Source organism: Podarcis erhardii, assembly GCF_964252035.2.
Source record: "Podarcis erhardii genome assembly, chromosome: 15".
Taxonomy (NCBI): Eukaryota; Metazoa; Chordata; class Lepidosauria; order Squamata; family Lacertidae; genus Podarcis; species Podarcis erhardii.
The window spans coordinates 9,336,190-9,362,876 of NC_138505.1; the positions used below are offsets into that span (position 1 = coordinate 9,336,190).

General features: G+C 49.9%; 1 protein-coding gene across 3 annotated transcripts; it reads right to left on the reverse strand.

The window, feature by feature from the left end:
* Positions 1-2,544: 2,544 nt before the first annotated feature.
* Positions 2,545-24,947, reverse strand: PBXIP1 (PBX homeobox interacting protein 1). 3 transcript variants are annotated; one of them, XM_081840987.1, is made up of 11 exons: positions 24,820-24,947; positions 15,690-15,843; positions 13,473-13,542; positions 12,583-12,644; positions 11,178-11,334; positions 9,872-10,105; positions 9,084-9,107; positions 8,500-8,570; positions 7,454-7,627; positions 4,176-5,218; positions 2,545-2,804 (listed from the first exon to the last, which is right to left on the reverse strand). In XM_081840987.1, the coding sequence occupies exons 2-11, from the start codon at positions 15,750-15,752 to the stop codon at positions 2,699-2,701; spliced, it is 2,004 nt and encodes a 667-aa protein (XP_081697113.1). In that variant the 5' UTR covers positions 15,753-15,843; positions 24,820-24,947; the 3' UTR covers positions 2,545-2,698. The 3 variants fall into 3 exon arrangements, with proteins under 3 accessions (XP_081697113.1, XP_081697112.1, XP_081697114.1); XM_081840986.1 differs by having other exon boundaries at positions 7,454-7,630; XM_081840988.1 differs by lacking the exon at positions 7,454-7,627.
* Between the last annotated feature and the right edge of the window lie 1,740 nt (positions 24,948-26,687).

Here is a 26,687-nt window from a genome sequence, read left to right on the forward strand (position 1 = left end):
CTAGGTTTGAATATGTAAGCCGCAGGTGCGTACAGTCACACACAAATAGTTCTGCTGGCTTAATGTACAAAGCAAAGTATTTTGGAAGGGAAACTCTAAAGAGGGGGAGCCCTCCTCCCCCCAAAAAACCCTGTCCATTGAGGTCTGAGCCTGCTCTAGTAACGGAATAATAACTGATCTGGAGTTGGCAGATGCAATGGAGTACCCAGGAAGTGGGCATGGCTGGCCAGCCTCTTAAACAAGAGCCCCCATCCTGTTGCACGTTCCACTTGTTATGGCTAATATCCACTGACAGAAGTCTCCTCTTCATGAATTCACCTTTTAAAAAAACCAACCTATCTAAGCAAGGGGCCAGTGGTCTCTGGAGCAGCAGAAAACAGGTGCCTATTTGAGGATGATTGGGCGAAAGGCATGGAGCCCAACAGAAGGTGGCGCCAGAGAGCCCAATGGCAGGCAGAGCCATCCATTTCTAGTTCCTGTTTCCCCATGATCCTCCTCACTGCTGCCTTCTACAAGGGCAACATGGAGAGGAAGGAGGAAGAAGCAGATGGACTGGTTGTAAGTTAAGAAGAAAGGCAAGTGAGGGTTTTCGGAGCCCTGCCCCATCTGCCCTAGTGAACCAGCCTCCGCTGGAGTGGGCACTGCGATCTCTCGCGCCAGTCAATCTCCATCAGTTGTGAAGAACGTGTGGCTTAAAAAAAGCTTCTGCCACAACGGAGTCATTCCGTTTCCTCAATTCCAACAGCACATTCAGCAACTTAGGCGCAACTGATGTGAAAAATCGCTTCTTAGTCTTGCAACAATGACATCCCAGCTGTGGCCGGATACTCCTGCTCTCAAGGTCATCAAACCCACCCAAACCTAGCAGAGGCCCATCTAGCCGAAAACGTAGACAACTCTATGGTAGGTTGGATGGCTGGAGGACCAGTTGTGTGTTGCTGAGTGACAAAAAGAGGATGAAGGTTGAAGATCCCTTGTAAATCCATCTGTCTTTGAGGCTCACCCATCCATTGATACATGACAAAGGCGGGCAGCACATTCTTAACGGTGGGATTTGTGACCTCTTAGTGTGGTTTTCCCAGTAGTGATGTATGGAAGCGAGAGCTGGACCATAAAGAAGGCTGATCGCCGAAGAATTGATGCTTTTGAATTCTGGTGCTGGAGGAGACCCTTGAGAGTCCCATGGACTGCAAGAAGAACAAACCTCTCCATTCTTAATTAAATCAGCCCTGAGGGCTCACTGGAAGGACAGATCCTGAAGCTGAGGCTCCAGTACTTTGGCCACCTCATGAGAAGAGAAGCCTCCCTGGAAAAGACCCTGATGTTGGGAAAGATTGAAGGCACAAGGAGAAGGGAGTGACAGAGGACGAGATGGTTGGACAGTGTTCTCGAAGGGACCAGCATGAGTTTGACCAAACGGGGGAAGCAGTGGAAGACAGGGGTGCCTGGCGTGCTCTGGTCCATGGCGTCACGAAGAGTCGGACACGACTAAACAACTAAACAACAACAAGTGTGATTCCAGCTTTGCAATGGGAGTTGGCGCACCTGTCTTGCAAGTCAGATGCTAATCTAGGGTTGCCATATTTCAAGAACTGAAAATCAGAATACAAAAGTTGGTGAGGGGGAATCCCCTGGACATTTTGCCCATTTTTCAAAATTCCCCCTGGACACTAATTTCGCCGGACATGTCTGGGAAATTCCAGGCATATGGCAACCCTAGCTACCCCAAAGATATTGGAGGTGGGAAAGCACTTTGCTTATGCTCAGAGATACAATTCCTCCTTTACACACACTTCAGTGAGCCAGTATCCTGCATGCATTGTTGGGAAAGAGAGGAGAGTTTGAGCAGGGGCATGAACACAGGGGGCTGTGTCAGAGGTTTGGTGCATCTAGCCTGGCGTTGTCTACACTGACCGGCAGCAGCCACCCAGGATTTCCCCTCACCCAGTGCTACATGGAATCGAATTAGGGACCTTCTTCCAGCAAAGCAGGGGGTTTGATCACTCAGCAGTGGTCCTTTCCTCAAACTCAGGAATTACTCAGACGCACAGGCCGGAAGATTCACAACGATATTCTTAGCAGGTGTCCTTGCATTGAAAAAACAACAACAGCAAACGACCGAAAACTGTTGCCATGGCAAAACAAAAAGAGGATATGTTGTTGGGTGGACATTTCCACCCTGCCAGCATCACACACCCCCCCCCCACTCCCTCACCACATCCACCTTACGGCCTTCAATGGGCCACTTAATCAGAGACAACCTTGGAAAGAAAGGAACAATCAGTGCCTTTATTTGGTTTCCGACACACTCACAGTGCAAGAAATTGTGAGGGAGTAGGGAGGGGGTGAATGGGGGGTGGGGAAGAAGGAAAACAAGCCATCCCCCCCCCAAGTGACTCAACCCTTCCCCACCCCCACCAGGTGAGGAAATGATATCCCCATTTTCACCATTCCTAATTAGAGAGGAGGATGAGAATTTTGCGAGAATTTCAGAGTTTAGAAGGGAGAACAGCAAGGTCACGGCATCCCGTTCAAATCCCCCACACATCAGAACTTGGCATGTTGATAAAACACTTTCCTTCCCTGCCAAAGAGTAACGGTACCAACCCCTCCACCAGGTCATCAAGTAATCCTTGATAGGACCAACTCCTTTACCCTCCCACCCTGAGCCAGATTAACACTGGCGGGTCCCGCCATCCTAGCCATGGGGCCAGCTGGTGCTCTCTCGGCCATTCTTGCGCCCGTGTCCCTCGGGGTTCCTCTCTTTCGGGTGGCGCTGGGTGCTGCTGTCCCGCTGTGCGAATCTGGGGAGAAGGCAATAAGGTTAAGGCTGGTAACATTGAGTGTTAAGTTGTGGGGAAGCATATCAGACGACACAGCGATTCTTCAAACAGCTCTTATTTATTCACAGGCCAGAACAGAACTGAACTGAAGGGTTCAGTCAGCCTGCTTATATAGAGCTCCAGTACAACGTAACTGTAACAATATTCTAAAACTATCCAATCACTGAATGTCACTTTCGATCCCTTATTTGCATAACTATCTACAGTAACATTGAGCCACGCAGGTGCAGAGCACACCAGTGGCAATCTGCTTCCCCTTCTCGCTCCCCACAACCAGGAACGTCTCAGAGCCACGTATGACATGGGGAAAACATACTGTATAAATAGGAAAATAAGAAGAGCCTTCCGGATCAGGCCAATGGCCCATCTAGTCCAATATCCTGTTCTCACAGCGGCTCCCCAGATGCCCCCGTGGGAAACCCACAAGAACGACCCACACACAAGAGCAACTCTCCCCTCCTGTGGTTTCCAGTCGTCGTTATTCAAAAGCAGGACTCCCTGAGACTGTGGAGGAAGATTACAGCCATTGTGGCTAATAATCTCCTCCATGAACTTGTCTCTGAAAGACATCTAGGTTGGGGGCCATCACTGTGCCCTGTGGAATCACCTAGCTTAGCTAGGTGAAGGAATAAATGTGAGAACCAGTGGCGGCATAGGCGGTTAAAGCGTCGCGGTAGGACCTGGGGGACCCGGGTTCAAATCCCCCACCTGGTCACGAAGCTCAGTGGGACCGCATTCAAACCATACATTTAAAGCCCCTAGAGCATGGGCAGGCAAACTAAGGCCTGGGGGCCAAATCCGGCCCAATCGCCTCTCGGATGGTCTGGGAATCAGCATGTTTTTACATGAGTGGTGGTGTAGTGGTTAAGAGCGGAGAACTCGTAATCTGGTGAACCGGGTTCGATTCCCCGCTCCTCCACATGCAGCTGCTGGGTTCCCTTGGACTAGCCACACTTCTCTGAAGTCTCTCAGCCCCACTCACCTCACAGAGTGTTTGTTGTGGGGGAGGAAGGGAAAGGAGAATGTGAGCCGCTTTGAGACTCCTTAGGGTAGTGATAAAGCGGGATATCAAATCCAAACTCTTCTTCTTCATCATCATCTCTGGGTTATTTGTGGGGCCTGCCTGATGTTTTTACATGAGTAGAATGTGTGCTTTTCTTTAAAATGCATCTCTGGGTGATTTGTGCAGCATAGGAATTGATTTCCCCCACCAAAATATAGTTCGGCCCCCCACAAGGTCTGAGGGACGGTGGACCGGCCCCCTGCTGAAAAAGTTTGCTGCCCCCTGCCCTGGAGAGTTTCCTGCACCCACAACCTCACAGGCTCTCTCACCTGCCCGCAGGGGCTGCCCCCAGCTGCCTCAGGATCACCTCCTCGAAATTATCCGCTTCCTCTTCGCTGCCCCCCAGCTGTTCCGCCAGCTCCTCCAGCGCGTCCTCAACCTCATCCAGGAGCTCTACGAAGCTCAGGCGGTCGTGGGCAAAGGCCCCGTTGCTCCCAAAGTAGCCGTCGAGGGCGGCCACTAGTCCTCCATAGTGCTCGGCCCAGCCCAGCCCAGCCAGGTAGCTCTGGAGCATGGGTAAGAAGCGCGGCTTCTGCACTGGCTCCAACCCTTCCTGCCAGGCGCACTCGTCGATGCCGGCGCAGCCCTGAGGACGCCGGTACGGGTGCTTGGCCAGTGCTTCCCACAATGCTCCGGGCTCAGCGGGCTTCTTAGCTTTCCGGTGCTCCCCGTCTTTGGCCGGCTTGGCGTCTCGCGGCCCCTGGTGCTTCCTGGGACGGTGCGGCCCGTCGGCCATCTTGGGAGCCTTGTACGGAGGACGGTGTTCCTTCTCCGGGCCTTCGCCGTGGTGCGTGGGCTTGCGCTCCTCGTGGCCATCGTGCCTTTTGTGCCAGGCCCTCTCCTTGCCTCGTTTGGCTTTGTGGCCATCTTTCCAGGATGGCTTGGACCCTTCTTCTGCCCCCTCCAGCTCCTGGGCCACCCTCCGCTCCACGCCGTCCAGTTCCTTCCGGAGCCCTTCGGACACGTTGCCGGGCGGAACTTTCTGGAAGGCTCTCCCCAGGTCCCGCCGCACCGACGCCAGCAAGGAGCGCAGGCGGCGGATTTCGGCCTCAGGCCTCTCTGCCTTTTCCCGCTGGCGGTCCTGCGAGGGCAGCTTTTCCGGGCGCAGCTGGGATTTGGAGTCGTCCGCCTCGGCCAGCTTTTCCCGCAAAAGATGGAGCTCAGCTCGTGTGGCGAGGAGGGAGGCCGTCTCCCGCTTCAGCGCCTCCGCCAGCCTGGAGTTCTCGGCGGCCAAATTCTGCCGCTGAGAGGTGAAGTCCAGTGCCTCGCCTTCCGTCTTGCGCAGGAGCAGCTGCAGTTCCTCCTTCTGGGCCTGCAGTTTTCCAAAAGGAATGGAAAATAGAGATGTGTTCGTTCGCTGGAGCAAAGACGCGAGTGGAAACCCGGATCCCAGGACGCAAGTGACAAAACATCACCAGACCGAGGAACCCAGAATAATTATTAAGGGCTGCGCTCCAAAAACTGTTTGTGGAGCATTCCTTTCAGCAGTAAAATTCAGGGCAGAAAGGAGTTATTTTGTCATTGTTGCTGTTGTTAAAAACGCCCACCTAGTCCCACATTCTATTCTTTTTATTTATTTAAAGTTTTTATTTATACTTTTTCAAATTTATGCATTTAATTAATTTTACAATCATTTTAACATTTCAAAGTTTGACTTCCGTCCCGCTCTTTCTGCGGTTCCCGAAATTTATTTTTTCATATCTTCTGCGTATCCAAATTCATTTAATTTACTCATTTAATTATCTAATTTAAATACAAAACTGCAGGTTATTACAACAACCCTGCCAATGTTTTGATCCGTTTGCAATTTATCTGTAAATATTCAATAAACCATTTCTATTCTTTTATAAAAAGTTAGCTATCTTGATTTCTTATTCTTCCGGTGAGTTTCGCCATTTCTCCATATTCCATAAGTTTTTGTATCCATTCTTCCTTTGATGGGACTTCTGCTTCTTTCCATTTTGGGGTGAGTAGCATACATAAATAAATTTCTATACAATTTAGGTAGTTCTGTCCCTATAATTTCGAGTTCCATTCTCACAGCCCCCAACCAGATAACTATGGGGAACCCGCAAGGAGGACCCCAGGCATGAGAAACTTCTCCCCTTCTGTGGTTTCCAGCAACCGTTATTCAGAAGTATCGGTACCTCCAACCATGGAGTCATTGAAGGCCTTATTTACCTCCCCAAATTTGTCCAGTCCTTTTTTAAAGCCACCCAAGTTGGTGGCCGCCACTGACTGCCTCCTGTGGCAGTGAGTTCCACAGTTCAGCTGCGCTGCATGACAAAGTACTTTTATCCATCCTGAACTTTCAATCCTTCAGCTACCTCGGATGTCTGCAAATTCTACTGTTAGGGATGACCAACTAAGGAGGAACGGCTTATGAAACTGCTGGAATATGCTGAAATGGTGAAATTAACAGCTGGGTTAAGAGGACATAAGGCAGGGTCGCCATACGTCCAGAATTTGCCAGACATAGCCAGAATACTGCACTAGGAAGCAGCGCCCAGGGGGAAATCACTAAAAAAAAGTCTGGGAAAATCTGGATGTATGGCATGCCCATGTCGGCAGTGTCATTTAACAACTTTGGCCAAGAAAAAGAAAAGCTAGACAACTTTTGTGCACTGATTTTCACTTTTTGAAATATGGCAACCCTAGCATAAGTATTTAAGAAGCGATGAAAACCACTGATGGATTATCTATCAAATTATCACCAATATATGAAGGATTTGAAATAATAAGCAGTGGATTACTGAAAGATTTAACGGTAGAGAGGCTTAGATAATAAATATGTATCTGCTATAAAACAGCTAATGAAAAGGAGTAAAAATCAAATATCAGGAAAGGAGGGGGGGAAGTCAAGAAGAAACGTGTGTTAAAAAAAAGATTTGTATGTAATGATAAATGCTTTGAAATATTGTGGGATACTTAATGAAAATGATATGAATGGGGAGGGGGGACAAATTCTACTGTTAGAGAGAGAAGAATCAGGTCCTAACTTATTAAGGTAAAGGTAAAGGACCCCTGGATGGTTAAGTCCAGTCAAAGGTGACTATGGGGTTGTGGCGCCCATCTCGCTTTCAAGTCAAGGGAGCTGGCATTTGTCCACAGACAGCTTTCCGGGGCATGTGGCCAGCATGACTAAACCGCTTCTGGCGCAACAGAACACCGTGATGGAAACCAGAGCGCTCAGAAACACTGTTTACCTTCCCGCCACAATGGTAGCTATTTATCTACTTGCACAGGTGTCTTTCGAAGTGCTAGGTTGGCAGAGCTGGGACAGAGCAACGGGAGCTCACCCCGTCACGGGGATTCAAACCGCCAACCTTCTGATCGACAAGCCCAAGAGGCTCAGTGGTTCAGACCGCAGCGCCACCTTTTACCTAACTTTTTACTGTCTCCACCAACTGACAGCATCTCTCCAGGATTTCAAGTGCGGGACATTTCCCCTCCTACTCTGAGATGCCCCTGCAGATTGAACCATGGACCTTCTGCATGCAAAGGAACTGTTCTGCCCTCCTTCGCTCCACCCAGACCCTCCAGCCACCTGCAGTTCCGCTTGCATAAGCCGGATGTCTTGATTCTCCTTGGCCAGCTTGTCTAGCAAGAGTCCCATGGCATCCAGGCTCTGGCGGTCACCATCTGATGACATCACCGCTTCCTTGGCTCTCTGAAGCTCGTCGCCAACCGGGGCTTCCTGTGGGGGCGAAGCTGGCCAATCCTGCTGGGGTGGGGTGGGGAGTCAGAGTGAACCTTGTTGGCTCCCAGTACGTTTCCGAGCACAATTCAACGTGCTGGTGCTGACCTTGAAAGCCCTAAACAGCCTCGGTCCAGTATACCTGATGGAGCATCTCCACCCCAATCGTCCAGCCCGAACACTGAGGTCCGGCTCCAAGGGCCTTCTGGCAGTTTCCTGACCGCGAGAAGCAAAGCTACAGGGAACCTGGCGGAGGGCCTTCTCAGTAGTGGCACCAGCCCTGTGGAACGCCTTCCCACCAGATGTCAAGGCAATAAACAACTACGGTGGTACCTCGGGTTACATACGCTTCAGGTTACAGACTCTGCTAACCCAGAAATAGTACCTCGGGTAAAGAACTTTGCTTCAGGATGAGAACAGAAATCGTGCTCCGGCAGCGCGGTGGCAGCGGGAGGCCCCATTAGCTAAAGTGGTTCTTTAGGTTAAGAACAGTTTCAGGTTAAGAACGGACCTCCGGAATGAATTAAATACTTAACCAGAAGTACCACTGTACTTTGTTGGAAGCCGCCCAGAGTGGCTGGGGAAACCCAACCAGATGGGAGGGGTATAAATAAATAATAATAATAATAATAATAATAATAATAATAATTAGCAAACATCAGGATTTGAACATTGCAGGCAAGTGTTGGTCTGAGGTGCCCACATGGCTCCGCCCTCCTGACCCTCCCAAGGCATCCCATTGGCTGGAATCTTTGGCTGGGCAGCAAGCCAGGAAGAAGATTCCATATGCTGACCCAGACCCAGTATTGTCTGCACAGACTGGCAGCTGCTCTCCAGAACTCCAAGCAGGAAAGCCCCGTTCCCTCTTGCGTCAGCACAGAGATAAAAAGACTCACCACCCCAACAGAGCCAGGAAGGGGCTCTTCACTGTCTGAGCTTGACCAGGTGCTGAAAATGTCCACTGGGCCTGTAGGAGACAGCCAGGGCAGGGCGGGGGGAGGATGTAAAGGAGAAAAAGGGGAGAGCTGAAAAAATTAAGAGCCTCTTTCATATTCATATATATAAACACACACACACACACATATATATAATTAAATTTTCTCTTTTACAAATTCAGAATATTCATTTAAACAACTTTAAAATATCAATGACTTTCCTTCTTCTCCTTCCATGGTTCATTCTGCATATCATAAATCCCTGCATATTTTACATAAACTAAACAATTCAGCATTCCATTATTACACGCATCAGAACTTATTTACCCTGTTGAATTTAACTAAATGCTGCCAACGTTTTCAAACGTACACAATACCCCGCCCCATATATTCAGGAAACATTTCCCAATCTTCTTTAAATGTATGTTCTTCTTGTTCTCTTATTCTATATGTTATAGAGACTCTTTCTAAGCCGGCAAAATAGTGGGGGGGTTTTCTGTTGTGGCTCCCCACTGGTGGGGAAAGGGAGTTAAAACAAGACTTACCATCATCTTGGTCAAATATGACCCCTGTAAAGAGAGATAGAGAGAGGCAAAGAGGCTTTATTATTACGTATTTCATGAAATGTCTATGCCATTTGATTGTTTTTTTAAAAGCCCTCACCGAGGTTTGCAAAAAGGTTAACACAGAGGGGCTACCTTTGAAGGTGACCCGGAAACTGCAATTAATCCAGAATGCGGCAGCTAGACTGGTGACTGGGAGCGGCCGCCGGGACTACATAACACCAGTCTTGAAAGACCTACATTGGCTCCCAGCACGTTTCTGAGCACAATTCAAAGTGATGGTGCTGACCTTTCAAGCCCTAAACGGCCTCGGTCCTGTATACCTGAAGGAGCATCTCCACCCCCATCGTTCAGCCCGGACACTGAGATCCAGCGCCGAGGGCCTTCTGGCGGTTCCCTCATTGCGAGAAGTAAGGTTACAGGGAACCAGACAGAGGGCCTTCTCGGTGGTGGCACCCGCCCTGTGGAACGCCCTCCCTTCAGATGTGAAGGAAATAAGTAGCTATCCTATCTTTAAAAGACATCTGAAGACAGCCCTGTTCAGGGAAGTTTTTAATATTTAACGCTGTATTGTTTTTAATACTTGATTGGGAGCCGCCCAGAGTGGCTGGGGAAACTCAACCAGATGGGCGGGGTATAAATAAATAATTATTATTATTATTATTATTATTATTATTATTATTATTATTATTATTATTATGACTGTCACAGGCCCATCCCAGAGGGAACAGCTAGCAGAGTTAGCCCCACCAAGCAAGGCCACCGCTTACCCAAGGATGCCAACAAGGCCAAACCCAGGAGGGCAAGGAACCCGAACAGCCATTTTGTCTTGGGAAGGCCACCGTCGTCGCCCTCGAAGGCCTCCGCGCCTCGATCTCTGCCGGCCCCCGGCAGAATGGCAGGCGCGTCCCGACCCTTTCGCTTGCGCAAGCCTTCGACGTCACGTTCCTTGGACGCCTCTTCCCCACTGCTGGAAATGTTCCCTTCCTCCTCCCCCAGAGGGCCTGGGAAGGGAAAGGAGAGGAAAGAAGAGGGCAAGAAATGAGGACCAAAATATTGCTTCAGCTGGAGAAAACAGGCTCACCTGTGGCCGCTCGCCTATGGCGAGGGTGAAATTGCTCCAGGCAACCAAGCAAAGAAGCTTTTACAGGTTGCAGATGGAGAGGTGGCGAGTCTCCCTCTTTGCTCCTGAACCCTGAACTCTCTTTATGGAAATTCGACATAAAGGTAGAAAATACCTCTGAACCTCACGGTTTCTGCTCCACATCCTCCTCAATTAGAATCTGCTCTTGAACTGCAAGAATACCTTCAGCTTGCCAGGATGACGTGAAAGCGAGTGAACGTCTGTAAGCTAGAGCCTTTGGCGACCCTACAGAGCTAAGGTTTCGTCTGCTGTTCCACCTACTGTTGCCTCCTGGATATGTCCACCATTGGAATGTGGGACACGGGTGGCACTGTGGGTTAAACCACAGAGCCTAGGGCTTGCCGATCAGAAGGTCGGTGGTTCGAATCCCCACAACAGGGTGAGCTCCCGTTGCTCGGTCCCTGCTCCTGCCAACCTAGCAGTTCAAAAGCATGTCAAAGTGCAAGTAGATAAATAGGTACCACTCCAGCGGGAAGATAAACAGTGTTTCCGTGCGCTGCTCTGGTTCGCCAGAAGCGGCTTAGTCATGCTGGCCACATGACCTGGAAGCTGTACGCCAGCTCCCTCAGCCAATAAAAGGAGATGAGTGCCGCAACCCCAGAGTCGTCCGCGACTGGACCTAATGATCAGGGGTCCCTTTACCTTTAGAATGTTGCCCCCTGAAAGCTGCCCACAAAGAAATGCGGCCCTCAAACCCGACAAGAATCTCTGCCCCACCTAAGTCCTTAAGCACACCTGTCCAGACACTAACTTGAAGCCTAAAACTCATGAAACTGCTTGCATTTGTGTTCTGTTTCCTTGCCCTCTGCACTTCCTCTATTGCTTCTTCCAGCAGCCAAAATGTAGATGTGTAGGCTGCTTGGGGCAGAGATCTGTCAAAGGCCTCCGCATTATTCCACAAAGAACTGCCTATGCTGATGGCATTAAGTCACCTGCTTTGTGAATGAAGACAGTTCCCTGTGGGACAGGCACAGATCCTTCCTCAGCCTCGCAGGTGCTGGCCTCCTTTGCATGCGACAGGACGGGCTCTGGGGTCTTGACTAGTGTGGGGGTTTCTTCAGCACTGGGATCCACCACCACCTCAGGACCCTGGATCGCAAGAGAGAGATAAGGATGCTTGTAAAATTGGCATTGTTCTTGAATTGTGAATGTGTGTGTGTGTGTGTGTGTGTGTGTGTGTGTGTGTGCCCCTACTTCCTGGCAACCTCATATCCAGTGTTGCTTTGGAGTTCTAAGTTACAAAAAAAAATTGGTGTAGCTTTAAAAGGTTCAGTCTGCCATCTTGCTTCAAAATGGTGCCCAACCAAAATATTGCTCAAAAAAAGATACGCTAATATGCCTAGATTAAAATGTGAAGTACTGGATGGAAGAAAAATTAGTAAGGAAAGATAATAAGAATATATAGATGATTTGAGAAGATTGTAGAATGCAAAGATTATTTTAAATTTTATAATGTGGAGGAAATTGAGTGGGGGCGGAGGGAAGTGGGAGGAAGGAGAAAAGAAGAATATGATGGGTTGAGGAAATATAAATGTAAATGTATAGGGGGATGGGAAAGAAATGGTGTTGGCACATCTGTATTGTGATGTAATATGTGAAAACCAATGAAAAACAAAATGGTGCCCAACTGTATCCCGGTAAGAGGAGCCATCGTGCAAAATTTGGTCAGACCAGTTTCTTTGTACAGTAATGGCTTTCGTTGGCCAATTACCGCCATTTACATGTCCAAAGCACTGCCGCCAACTTCAGGAGGCCCTGGGTGCCTGGGCACCCACAAAATTTTCGCTGTGGGTGCCTGGCCTACTGCCGCCCGCTGCCTTACCTCCGGGGTGCATCTGTGGCCACAGCAGGCCCCAACAGAAGAGGCCCTGTGTGGATCGTTTGGCTAATTGCCAAATGGAATTGAGTTCAAAGAGGAACAAAGCCCCAAAGTTGGAGAAATCTCATATACCGTATTTTTCGCACCATAGGGCGCACCTAGTTTTTTTTGGGGGGGGGGGGGAATAAAGAAAAAAAAAATTATTTCCCTGCCAGGCGCAGGGCTGGGGTGGGGAAAGCCCGAGTTTCCCCAGCCCCCAGAACAGGCTGCTCTCCGCAAGCCGTGGGAGCCCGGCAGGAACTCGTGCGGGCTCCCAAGGTTTGCGGATAGCTTCCTGAAGTCTGGAGAGCGAGAGGGGTCGGTGTGCACTGACCCATCTCGCTCTCCAGGCTTCAGCGAAAGCCTGTATTTGCTCCATAGGACGCACACACATTTCTCCTTCATTTTTGGAGGGGAAAAAGTGCGTCCTATAAGGCGAAAAATACGGTACATGCAGAGAATTAAGCGAATGCTCTTACCTTCTGACTGGCGCCGTCTGCATCAGGGCGGTCGATGAGGGTTTTGCTCTCGCCAAGAGGAGCTGTCTCAAAAGATGCTTGTGTTAAAGCTAGTAAACGAATGCGTTTATTATGTTCATCTGCATCTAGGGCATAGCTGTCAACCTTCCCTTTTTTGCAGGAAATTCCCTTATTCCAGCGCCATTTCCCGCTGCTATCCCGGATTGTTAGATATCCCATAGACTGTCCCCGGGATAGGTGAGGTTGCTGATCCCTTATTTTTGAGGCTGCCGATCCCTTATTTTCAAATCTGAAAGTTGACATCTATGATCCAGGGTGGGGAACCATTTTCAAAGAGAGAAGCCCGCAATCCCTTCTGGGCAACTTCGGGGGGGGCGCATGCCAGGAGTTGGCAGGGCCAGAAGCAAACCTGGACGGAGCAAGGGGTGTCAGGGTTCAAGGACACATTTCAGCCAGGCAAAAACACCCAAGGAAGGTCCAAAGAAGGACTGGTGAAGGGCGGGGCCTGGAGAAAAGGGGTGTGGCCTGGAGAAAGGGGGTGTGGCCTGGTGAAAGTTCCAAGGGCCAGAGAGTAAGAGGGCTAGAAGGGCCGCATTCAGTTCTCATGCCTGGGATTCACACACACACAAACACACACACACTGTAACCCAAACAGGGTCTGATGAAAATATCAGGTATCCTCCATCACTGAAAATATGCTTCCCTCCCTCAGAACAGTGGGGTGAGCTGGACCCCATATGCAAAGCAGCTTCCCCATTATATACTGAAGTCCAGCTTTCAATATCATGCAGAGGATTGCAAAGCAACAGGGGCGATTAGGATATGCCGGGTGGGGTTAGGAAAGGGCATGGAAGGCAGCTAAGGGTTGGGCCTCGTCCATTGCTACATACCTTGCGTCTCTTCCTGGGCCGGCTCAGACCCAGCCTGCGTTTCCAAGCCAAGGTCTTCTACAGGTAGAGCCTGGAGGGGCAAAACACATCGAAAATAGAGGTCACAAAATTTTCCCTTTTTCTCATAGAGTGGGATGGGGGAGGATCTTTACCTGGCCCCACCCCTGTGGGCCAACTTTGGCAGGTGAGTGGGGCAACCCACTTGTCAATCATGATGGTTGTGTGTGTTTTTTGTAACTGTTTTTATTTAGTTATTATTGGATACAAAAAAAGAAGAAAACAGCTGTGATAAAGTATCTGAAATAGAGATTTATTTATTTTTTAAAGCAAAATACCCAGGCGTGCAGGATGAATTCAACTGCCCATGGTTGATCATTATATTTGAGGTGCAACTTTGAGGTGCATATTTTTAGAACCCACCTTATTTTGTTTAAAATTGTTTGTAATATTGTGCTTTAATGTTGCAACCCACCCTGGGACCTTAGGGTGGAGAGTGGAATAACAACAACAACAACAACAACAACAACAACAACAACAACAACAATAATACAGGTAGACTGCCCTTGCCCACCCACCAAAGTCCATCACAAGGAGCTCCCGCAAGGGCTTGATGGCCACCTGGTTGCCAGGTGCTTGGGAACTGCAGCGCAGGGGGCTTTTCTGCCTCCCTAGCACCAAGCGCTTTGCATTGAGCCCCCTGCTAAAATGAGAAGGGGCAAGCTCCATTTCTGCAGGGGTTTCCAACGGAAGCCACTTGGTGCTGCAGGAGAAAGGCACAGGGATCCCTCTCTTGCCCATCAGCTGCCTGGCGGAAGCGGGAAAAGATGACCTGCTTTGAGCTCCTGTCTCTTTGGGGTCACCTGGGCACCTGCCCCACATATGACACCTTGCCTGGAGCCAGTGGGCGTGGTTTAGGGGGAAACGGTCCTGTGGGCCAAAGGGTGGGTGAGGGCGGGCGAGAATCAGACTGGTGAAGAAAGGAAGGGATCGTAGCTCAGTATCTCCTCTGCGTACGGAAGGCTCCAGCTTCAGTTGGCTGCATCTCCTTGCCTTCTGAGGGGCAGCACTGGGGCCAGAGGCCAAATGGACAGAGCAACTGATGCAAATGTGACCTGTGTACAGTATCAGTAAAGGTAAAGGGACCCCTGACCATTAGGTCCAGTCGTGGACGACTCTGGGGTTGCGGCACTCATCACGCTTTACTGGCCGAGGGAGCCGGCGTACAGCTTCCGGGTCATGTGGCCAGCAGGACTAAGCCGCTTCTGGCGAACCAGAGCAGCGCACGGAAACGCCGTTTACCTTCCCGCCAGAGCGGTACCTATTTATCTACTTGCACTTTGACGTGCTTTCGAACTGCTAGGTTGGCAGGAGAAGGGACCAAGAAAAGGGAGCTCACCCCATCACGGGGATTTGAACCGCCGACCTTCTGATCGGCAAGTCCTAGGCTCTGTGGTTTAACCCACAGTGCCACCCGCGTCCCTACCTGTGTACAGTAGGCCAGTTAATAACACGCCCCCCCCAATCATCCCTCCAAAGGAGCATTCCCCCCCCCAAGAGGGAACGAAGCAACACTGGTGAGGGGGCGTGGCCTGAGGGGAGAGGATGTGGCCTGGAAAGATGGGTGTGGCCTGGGGAGAGTGGGTGTGGTTTGAGGCCGCCCTCCAAGCCTGAGGTTGCCCACCCCCTTCGAACCTCACTGCCAACTTCAGGGATGGGCAGTGGCGTAGCGTGGGTTGTCAGCACCCGGGGCAAGGCAAGTAATTTGCGCCCCCTAACCCTGGATTTGCGCCCCCTAACCCTATCCCTAACCCTAACCCCCAGATGTTGCGCCCGGTGCGGCCGGCCCCCCTGCACCCCCCACGCTACGCCACTGGGGATGGGACATCTTCCAAGGGATGCTGATGGACTCCAGCTTCCATCAGCCCCAGGCAACAAGGACAACAGTCCAGGAGGATAGCCACTCCAGCCCCATAAACCCTGGAGGGCTGCAGGTTTCCCTACCCACCCCACCCCCCACAAAGAAAAGAAGCAGGTTCTAGGGCCCACCACTGACCCCCAAATAGTGTCCTCCTCACAAGAGGTCAGGCCTGGGAGACCCAAAATCCTACGAGGAGAGGGCTTTTGAGGAGTTCATTATGCTGCCCCACCCCTGATGTCTTGCCCCTGCCCCACAGAGCCTTTGCCCCTCTCCCCAGATTGCTTTCTGCTCCCACTCACCTCAGAGCCAGCAATCACCCAGCTGTTGTTGTCTGACTCCCGGGAGTCTGAATTGTCAGTCATTTTGGCTCATGCCACGGGGCGTTGGGTCAGCGGAGCCTCCTAGGGATGCAGACCCCCAATCGGATGGGGGGCTGGAAGGAACGGAAGATGTCTGAAGAGAGAGAGAGACAGAGGAGGTTCTTTATCAGCCTCGAGTACAAAGCAGGCGAGGCCGGCCGCTTCACGTCGGGGGAATTTGACTGGCAAATTAATTTGGACAGAGAAATTGGGACACAGGCTGCAGATGAGAGTGGAGACGCAAAAACCTGAACAGGCCAGCTGGCCTCTCTGTCTCCCATCCCAGCACGGTCTGCACTGGCTGGCAGCAGCTATGGTCTCTACCCCCATGAATAAAGATCCCAGGTCTCATAGTTTGGAGCAAACAGCTGGTTTAAAATAGGAGCATAGGAAGAGAGTCAGACTGATGGGTCCATTTAGCTCAGCATTGCCTACACTGACTGGCAGCAGCTCTCCGGGGCTTCAGGCAGGGCAGATTCCCAGCCCTACCTGGAATGGCAGGGACTGAACCCGGGACCTTCTGCAGGCAAACTGAGCTAAGGCCCTTCTCCATATCCTTTCGACTTGACAGCTCAGGGAAGTTACCTAGCTTTAAGAATCATATAAAATCAACTCCTTTGCCAGTTTCCTCCATTTCAACACTATTTTGCCCTTGGGGAAAAAACGACTCTTTTCCCTGCCAATTCCCCAAGCGTGAGAACGTGTATACACACCTCCTACCCCAGGACGTGCCCAGAGGTGACAATCGCTGAGCTGATTGTTGGCCAAGGAAAGTCGAATCCCATCACCAGACTTGCCAAGGGGTCCAGACATGCAAAGGAAGTTCTATTGCACTTTGGGTGGTGGGACTTCAGAGGTGTTTGCCTATACTAATCTTATACCTGAGTCTTGCCCTGCCATGCCTGCTTATGCTAATCTTGTACCAAGGACTTGTCTGGACATGTTTGCCAAGGTTAAACTAGTGTAACTCTTGTCTACCCCTCCCCTTTTGTGACATGTCGGTGATGTAGCAATGATGCTGTACGAACTGTGTTCTGGGATATGGTGGGAAACTTTTAAAAGTCCTCGGGGTTCAAAATTCCTCTTTGAACCTGTCGCGCAATAAACTTTGGTCTGCAGCTATTTGCTCCGGTTGGTGGTGTGATAAGAATTTTATGGTTTTAGATATATGGCAACGTTTATAACCACACGTACATAGATCAGCACAGGAAAGCCAACCTGGAACCATTTTGATTCCTAAACTGACCAAATGTTTTCTCTGCAAGGTCAAACTGGAAAAGTCTCCCCATTGTCTCTTTCCTCACAAATCCTGTCTTAAGGACACATTTAAGATATGAATAAGGTGTGAGCCTGTGACCTGGCCCAGGAAATAAGTATTTTACCACTACAAAAGAATGGCTAGGCTCCCCAGGAAATCCAATCAAGTAACCTGCCAGACAGGAGATAAACAAGGACAAGAGAAAAACAACATTTAAATTTCTGTGATGTAGGTGGGATGTATCTGAGGGGTGGTCTTAGGTAACACCCCTTCTGTGATGTATGCATAATGTTTGTGGGGGTGGTCTTGATCCAGAGAATGGGAATTTCAAAAGTCTTTATATAAGTCCTTGCACAGCAATTTTGGGGGTCCTCTTCCTCTCCTGCGTGTGAGGGGAGCACCCTGTTGCAACAGATCAATAAAGATCAAGCTTACTAGCTGCTTTGCTTCTCAATATTCTCTGGTTGGCCTCTGTTATTTTCTCCTACCAATAGGGAACCTATGTAAGGACTCTATATGGGCTCTTGGATACCCCATAAGGGAAAAGGGCATATTTTTATTTACAACAGTGGCTGGACTCCTTCCTTTATTCTGCAATTTTAAGGTCTTAGATATGTAATAAATGTTCATAAATGTACCAAGCAAACACGTACTGTCAGGGGCTCAGGAGCTGAGGCACAGGGAAAATGGGAGATGGAGAGCGAGGGGGAGGAATCCGAAGGGAGCGTAGGAGGGGACAGTGGTCCGAGGGATTCCATGAGCCTCTCCAGCGAATCGGAAGATTCACAGAAGGGAGCGCCAGTGGCCAGGGGCAGGGGGGTCCCAAGGGGAACGCCCCAGGAGCAAGGGGGCAGCAGGGACTCCCAGAGCAGTAGTTGGAAATCAGGACCAGCTTCCCCACCAGAGCAGAGTGGGGGGGAAGAGTCCCAGGCATCGGGGCCAGTGCTTTCCCCACCAGGAAGAGGAGACGAGGCAGAGCCTACCACGCCTCCCTCGGAGAGTCGGACAACGGAAGGGAGGTCAGATCCGGCCAGTGTCATGGAAGAGGGAAGCAGTGATAGAAGTAGTGTAACGGTTAGGAGAAAGGTCACTGGGTTGGCGCGAGAAGCAAGTTCAAATGTACAGGAGCGCGGGACAGCAGAGGGTGAGGATTGGGAACCGGGTCCTAAAGCACGCCGGAGGCAGGGGGAGGAGCTAAGCGACTCAGCGTCGGAAGAGTCCTGAAAGGGCAATGCCCCAGAGGGCAGGAGGACCCAGAGGAGGAGAGAACATCGCAGAAGGTGGAGCAGGGCTAGGATCTTAAACTGGTGTGGAAGGGGCGGAGACTCAGACGGGACTTCGCCGATCTAGAGTCTAGACGTAGGGCTGCACGCTCTGGCTTTGAAATGGAAATTAAACTTCAATAAAGACTTTTGTACAACATCAGCCTGGCGTTGGTCCTCTGTGAGCTGGGACCTAGAGGCAGCTCTGACACGTACATAAATATATAAACCACATGTCTGAAAACTCCACAGAAAAAAGTCCTGAACAAATTGACCTCAATTATTTCTCTGCAAGGTCCAAGTGGGAAACCTCCCCATTGTATTTTTCCTTCACAAATCCTGTCTTAAGGGCACATTTAAGATATGAATAGGGTGTGAGCCTGTGACCTGGCCCAGGAACTAATTATTTATCATTACAAAAGACTAGCCAGGCTCCCCAGGCAAACCAATCACGTGACCATTAAACAGGTAACCTGGCAGGCAGGAGGTAAACAAAGCACTCAGATTTCAGCCCTTCTGTGATGTATGTATGATGTTTCTGGGGGTTGTCTTGATCTACAGGGTGGCAATTTCGAAAGTCTATATAAGGCCTTGCGCCATTGTTCTGGGTTTTTCCTCCCTCCTGCCTGTGGTGAGCAAGGACCCTGTTGCAACAGATCAATAAAGATCAGGCTTACTAGCTGCTTTGCTTCTCAATATTCTCTGGTTGGCCTCTGTTATTTTCTCCTACCAATAGGGAACCTACGTAAGGACTCTATATGGGCTCTTGGATACCCCATAGGGGGAAGAAGAAGAAGAAGAAGAAGAAGAAGAAGAAGAAGAAGAAGAAGAAGAAGAAGAAGAGGAGTTTGGATTTGATATCCCGCCTTTCACCCCCCTTCAGGAGTCTCAAAGCGGCTAACATTCTCCTTTCCCTTCCTCCCCCACAACAAACACTCTGTGGGGTGAGTGGGGCTGAGAGACTTCAGAGAAGTGTGACTGGCCCAAGGTCACCCAGCAGCTGCATGTGGAGGAGCGGAGACGCGAACCCGGTTCCCCAGATTAGGAGACTACCGCTCTCAACCACTACACCAAAGGGCAGATTTTGTTTACAACATCAGGGACTCGCGACGAGATGGGTGACTGAGCAGCCTCGCAACTGTAACAAAATCAATGGAGTTGAGTCACAGGGTTGTACCCAATGCTGGTCTTTAGAGCAGACCCATTGAAATTTAATGGCTTTGACTAACTTAGGCTGTATAAACACTGTACTTTTAAAGCACTCACCCCAAAGAATTCCCAGCACGCTTAAAAAGGTAAAGGGACCCCTGACCATTAGGTTCAGTCGTGACCGACTCTGGGTTTGTGGCGCTCATCTCGCTTTATTGGCCGAGGGAGCCGGCGTACAGCTTCCGGGTCATGTGGCTAGCATGACTAAGCCGCTTCTGGCGAACCAGAGCAGCGCATGGAAACGCCGTTTACCTTCCCGCTGGAGCGGTACCTATTTATCTACTTGCACTTTGATGTGCTTTCGAACTGCTAGGTTGGCAGGAGCAGGGACTGAGCAATGGGAGCTCACCCCGTTGCGGGGATTTGAACCACCGACCTTCTGATCGGCAAGTCCTAGGCTCTGTGGTTTAACCCACAGCGCCACCTGCGTCCCAGCACACTTAGGAAACTACAATTCCCAGGATTCTTTGGAGGGGGGGAAATGTGCTTCAGATGCATGGTGTATATACAGCCTTCGAGTAGAATGTACTCTTTGAGTAGAACGTACAATAGATAAAACTCATTTATCTCAGTGGGTCTACTCTGAAGTGGATTGAGTTGGAGCCAACCCAGAATAGACAAGAGAAGAACATCTTCCCTTATTAGTCTGGAAAGGAGGGGGTGGGTGGGCAGTTTTAAAATCATCTCCCAGGCAGAGCTATTCTCGCTGGAAAGAGAATGTGGGGAATCCAAATTATGCCGGACTCTGAACGAGGTCTGATTACCAGCACTCCGAAAGCAAGGAGAGGAAGAGGAAACAAGTCCTCTTGCAAAAACAAAAATGCAAATTTATAGGGCTATGGGACAAAGTTGGTGGGTTTTTGGAGGGTATAAAAACCTCTATTTTTCTTCTCTTCTTAAATGTAATAAAAAGAAATCGAACAAAGAATTAAAACTTTAAACCGTAAAGATTTGCAGTCTGGAAACAAAATTACAAGATCCAATGCAGCTCTAAAGGGATAATAAAGTATTACAAATATTCCCTTTGGTATTGGTAAGAATAAAATAAATCTCCATTTGTGATCTCCCTTATTGTTGAGAATCCTGGCGTTTGCAATATACTGGTGGCACTGAGTGAGCCTGCAACTCAATATTTTGTAGAAGAAGTAAAATCATGGCATATATGAAAATTAAAAATGGTCGTTCGAGCTCTGCCCATTATGTAGTTTTAGTTTATGAGACATCTCTTCAAGTAGGGCAATCTGCCAACCTTTTAAACACAGCAATCCCGATGATTAAGATTAAAGGTCTTCCAGGATTTAGCAATGCAGCCGGCCTGGTCTGCTGTTAAAAGATGAGAAGTAAGTTTACTTTTCAAGACCTCTTCTCTCCCCTCCATGCAATACATTCTTGTTAAATATCCCCCCCCTTCCCTGTAGGGAACAGCTGTCAGAACAGGAGACTGACTTTGGGGGAAAGGAGGGAGGTATTTTTAGATGCTTTTAATACACTTTAGCAGGTGGAAATTGCTGAGCAGACCAGCCCAGACTGCTCTGGAGGGATATGACAAGATCTTTCTTGCCTCCTGCCGCAGAATCCATTTAACTCCAAGCTTTTCGACTCCCTTAGGGAGCTCCAGAAGGGAAATAATTCCTGCTCCCCCCAAAACAAGTAACTCTCCACTATTCCTTTTTTGGACGCAGGATTTTAAACAACCTTGCTGGTTTGGGTTCCCACTCCCTCTCTCCTGCTGGGCCCCCCGTGGTTATAGGAAGGAAAAGCACCTTTTTGCAGAAAATTCCTAATCTGGAAGTTTGAGAAAAAGAAGGAAGAAAAAGGCTGCAGTTTTGTTTTTTAAAAGCATGTCCCCATGGATGCTAACACTCACTGCAGGTGCATGTAATGTTTGCCATATTCAGGGTATAAATTAGACCCATCCGTTTCAAGAGTAAAACTGAGTTGGAGACAAGCCTCTCGAGGTAAGAAACCGTTAGTCCATTGGTCTATCTAGCTTAGTGTTGTCGACACGGACTGGCAGCTCTCCAGGGTTTCAGGCAGGACACATGCCCAGCCCTAACTTGGAGATGCTGGGGATTCGAACCCAGGACCTTCTGCATGCAAAGCAGACACTCTGCCATTGCGCTACAGCCCTTCCGTTCCATTGAACTGGCATAGGAAACTGCCTTCAGACCATTGGTCTATCTGGATCAGCACTGCTGGCACTGACTGGCAGCAGCTCTCCCTGTCGAAAATCAGACTTGGGAGAAAAGAGAAAAGTTTTGGGGCAGGATCCTTGGAGTGAAATAGGCACTATTATTCCTCTTTCAGAAGTCTAATCCTGTGGGACAAAGCTAATTCCCAACACCACACAATCGCACATCCCCAAAGTCACACTGCAGCCCTAATATGTACATATATTTCTGTGTCCTCTGATCCTGCTCTCAGTATACAAAGAGGCTGTGGTTTTACAGCAGGCATCAGAAGATGCAAGCAGGAAACAGCCTTGTTTTGTCGCTCTCAACTTCTGCCCCCCCCCCAGCTCCGATGCCATAGCAACCCTGGCAGCGGTGTCCTTAATAGGAGATTTATGTGGGACAGCGGAACCTAGCTGGGCCGGATCCTTGGCGGCAGTGGCTACAGGCAGCCAAGCGCCACCCGACACAGGCAGGGACAAAAATGGGACTCTCTATACAACAACACTTTTTAAATTTTTCATAGGACAACAAGAGAGCCCGTGGTGGTGTGGCGATTAGCGTGTAGGGCTAGGACCTGAGGGACCCAGATTCAAAGCCCCTCTCAGCCTGACCTACTTCACAGAGCTGTTGTGCAGGTTAAGGGAGGGAGGGAGGGAGGGAAGGAGGGAGAGAGCCATGTACACCAACTTGAGCTCCTTGGAGGAAAAAAAGCAGGATATAGATGCAATAAGGGGGTTCGGACTAGATGACCCGCAGGGTCCCTTCCAATTCTATGATTCTACATGAGGTCCTGGCAGCCTTCAGCAGGGATGTGAGAGGGCCTGTTGCGGGGCAGGAACCCGAATGGTGATTCCATTGTACGTGAGCTGCCTGGTATCTTCAGGGCATCTCATAATGTTATAGCCCTCCAGATGTTGCTCCACTACAACTCCCATCATCCGTGACCAACTGGGCTATTCTGATATGGGCTGATGGGAACTGGAGTCCAACAAGAGATGGAAGGGTTTCGTCCCTCTGATCAGACCCTTCGTAGGTCTCGATGCAACCCATTAACAAAGCTCTCCCCCCTGGAAATAGCGTGAGTTGTGGATGCGAAACACGCACGGCTGCAGATAGCTCAAGTTTTTGGAGCAAGTGGGGAGAGCTACAGCCCTTGTTGGACTCCCATAATTCCTCAGCAGTTGCCCTGGGGTCCTTGGCAGGAAGGGCAAGGTATAAGTTTAATTTTAAAAATAAATAACAAGTCCAAAAGGATCTGCTGGTCCTGTCCCTGCCCTCTCCCCTCAGCCATAGATCACCACCTGGCCTGCCTTGCAAGGCTGTTGTGAAGCAGTGGTGAGGAACCTGCCGCTCTGGATTTCAAATCCCATCACCACACCCAACCCAAGCAGGAGGGGTGATGGGAGTTGTAGTTCAGCAACTTTTGGAGAGCTTCTCCCCATCCCCTTTTTACAGATCGCTTAGCAAAAGGACACACATTACTTTCACATTCAAACTAAGGGCATAAAGGCTTATTATATTAGCAAAGAGTGCAAAGTAATAAAACAAAAACTGATAATAATATGATAGCCAGGGGTTTGGGACCTGTTGACCTCTGGAGATGTCGCTAGATTAGAATACCCATCCTCCTTGACCACTGGTCGTGCTGGTCGGAGCTGGTGGGAACTGGAATCCCTAAACACCAGTGGTTTGCCCACCTGCCATAAAGTTTAGGGTGCAACCTTGTAAGCACTGCCCTGGTAGGAAGTCCCATTGAACTGAATGGGTGCTTACTTTCCGGAGTAAACTTGTGCAGAACTACAGTTACTGAGTTAGTACAGTCATGGGACGCGGGTGGCGCTGTGGGTTAAACCACAGAGCCTAGGACTTGCCGATCAGAAGGTTGGCGGTTCGAATCCCCACCACGGGGTGAGCTCCCGTTGCTCGGTCCCAGCTCCTGCCAACTTAGCAGTTCGAAAGCACGTCAAAGTGCAAGTAGATAAATAGGTACCGCCCCAGCGGGAAGGTAAACGGCGTTTCCATGCGCTGCTCTGGTTTGCCGGAAGCGGCTTAGTCATGCTGGCCACATGACGCGGAAGCTGTACGCCGACTCCTTTGGCCAATAAAGCGAGATGAGCGCCGCAACCCCAGAGGCGGTCACAACTGGACCTAATGGTCGGGGATCCCTTTACCTTTACCTTTACAGTCATGAAATCAATGATTTGGAAGTCCTCCAGCTCAACCCTCTGCAATGGAGGAATCACAGCTGAAGAATCCCTGACAGATAACTGAAGGTGTGACGCTCTCGGGTGTTCAAAAAGTTGTGTGTGCGAATGTTGAGCATGACAGCCAAAAAACAAAACAAAAAAACCGCAATCACCAGGAATAAGTCAACCTGTAGCACTGGCAACTTGGAAGGCAGAAAAGATGGACCCCCTACAAGAATTCCTAGCATTGAAGTGAGATTTATACAGCTAAATTAAGATCTTCCCTCTCCATCAAAACACAACCCTAAGGATTCCAGGGGCTTGCAAATTTGAGAGTATACAGAACCGGTGAATGAATTCTTCTGGATTAATACATGCAGGGTATGTGGGCACGATTGTGTATGCAGGTGGCAACCGGGTACAATATATGGGCACAGGTGGGCTTTTGCGATGGGACAGCGGAACCTCTCCCAAATCCAGCATCGCCCCTCTCAAACCATGATGCATAAAAGGATCTGGTCTAGACCCTTCCCCTTGTACTGATCGCTGGGCAAAATGCCAGTTCCGAGTTTTGGAACCAAAGTTACCTGCAATAGATCCAAGGCAACGGTGGTTGGGGGAGGGGAGCACATTTGGAGGGATCTCAACAACGAGTCCCATAGAAACTGCAAGCCTAGATAGATAGATAGATAGATAGATAGATAGATAGATATCCCGAAAAAGCAGCAACTCTCTCCCAGAAGGCAAGGTGAAATCACAACATCCCCCAAAGGGGCAACGGGAGAGCTGATGGGGCTGTTGCCATGGTAACCCTGCATCAGCGACCCTCGGGGATTCCCTCTGCTGGACCAAATCATGCCGCCGCCGCCCCCTTCCCTTGAGAGCTGCTTGCCCTAAAATTGGGGGGGGGCCCTCCTCCGGTGACCCATACTGTTACCCCACAACAACCCATTTCCTCTTCACCTTTCCATCCATCCTTACCTTAGTCTAGGGGGCTCTCAGATCTGGAAGTTTTTTTAGAAGGTGGAAAAAAGGATGGCTGCGGACGCCTCTTAACTTTGTATAGGAAACTTCGCAGCACTTTACCCTGGGGGGGGGGGAGGAAAGGGGCGGGACGTCGGGGCCAGGCAGCCTATCCCTGGGGTTGGGGGGAATGAGTTTGGCCAATGAAGGGGAAGAGGGGGCAGGACGGGGGGTGGGCGGGGGGAGGACAGCACTGTTTTGGAATCCGCAATGCAATCCTGAGGCCGGGAGATAAATGTGTGCGAAACCCCCTAAATGGGGAGAATTCTGGATCGGGGAGGAGGAGACGCTTTGCGGGGAGATTAGGGGTCCCCCATAAGATCAGCCTTCCTAAGGCTTGGGGGGGTGCAGAGAAGGGGTGTCCCCCCCCCCCAGTCAGCCATTTAGGATCCTAGCGAGCAGGCATGACTAAGCTGAGCGAGGCTGGAGAGACAGCAACAGCTGGGAGTCCAAGCAGAGAGGCGGATTCTCCTGCCATCCCAGGGACACTTTATATCAGCCCTGGGTAGCTCAGTTGGCGAGAGCACTGTGCTGGTAACGCCAGAGTCGCAGGTTCGATCCCCGTATGGGGCAGCTGCGTTGCAGGGGGTTGAGCTAGATGACCCTTAGGGCCCCTTCCAACACTGGAATTCTATGTTTCTGTGGAAGGACTAGGGGACCTGTCGCCGCCGCCATCCCCCCTTTGCAGGCTGACTGCTTAGAGACCCTCGCTGCTGACGAATTCTGACTCTAAAGTCATCGGAAGAGCAAATGGCCCATTGATCCAGTATCCTGTTCTCACAATGGTCCGCTAGGTGCCCCAATGGGAAGCCCAAAAACAGGACTTCCACTTGTTGGGAGTAACTGGTATTCAGAAGCATCACTGCATCCAACTATGGAGGAACAGCTGTCATAGTTAGTTGCTCTCTCCTCTATGAATCTGCCAGCTTCATTAATAATAATAATAATAAAATAATTTATTATTTATACCCCGCCCATCTGGCTGAGTTTCCCCAGCCACTTTGGGCAGCTCCCAATTGAGTGTTAAAAACAATACAGCATTAAATATTAAAAACTTCCAATAACAGGGCTGCCTTCAGATGTCTTTTAAAGATAGGATAGCTGCTTACTTCCTTCACATCTGATGGGAGGGCGTTCCACAGGGTGGGCGCCACTACCGAGAAGGCCCTGTCTGGTTCCCTGCAACCTCACTTCTCACAATGAGGGAACCGTCAGAAGGCCCTCGGCGCTGGATCTCAGTGTCCGGGCTGAACAATGGGGGTGGAGATGCTCCTTCAGGTATACAGGACTGAGGCCGTTTAGGGCTTTCAAGGTCAGCACCAACACTTTGAATTGTGCTCGGAAACGTACTGGGAGCCAATGCAGATCTCTCAGGACCGGTGTTATGTGGTCTCGGTGGCCACTCCCAGTCACCAGTCTAGCTGCCGCATTCTGGATTAATTGCAGTTTCCGGGTCACCTTCAAAGGTAGCCCCACGTAGAGCGCATTGCAGTAGTCCAAGCGGGACATAACCAGAGCATGCACCACTCTGGTGAGACAGTCTAACTCTGAAATTTTGGGTCCCCTATGATGGGAGTAGTCAGGATTTATGGGGGTGGGGGGAGGAGACCCACCTGTCATCATCCTCCGTCTGGTTCTGTTTTAAATTACTTTCTTTTGGTCCCAAGTGCTCAGAAAAATCTGTTAAAATCTTCCTACAATTTCTAATTTTAGTTAAGTATTATTTATTTACTTTGATTTAAGGGGGGGGGCTACCCCTTGGCTAGAATGCCATGGTCCCTTCCAAAGTTTTGAACTCATTTTGAACTGCAAACCCCACGTTTTGT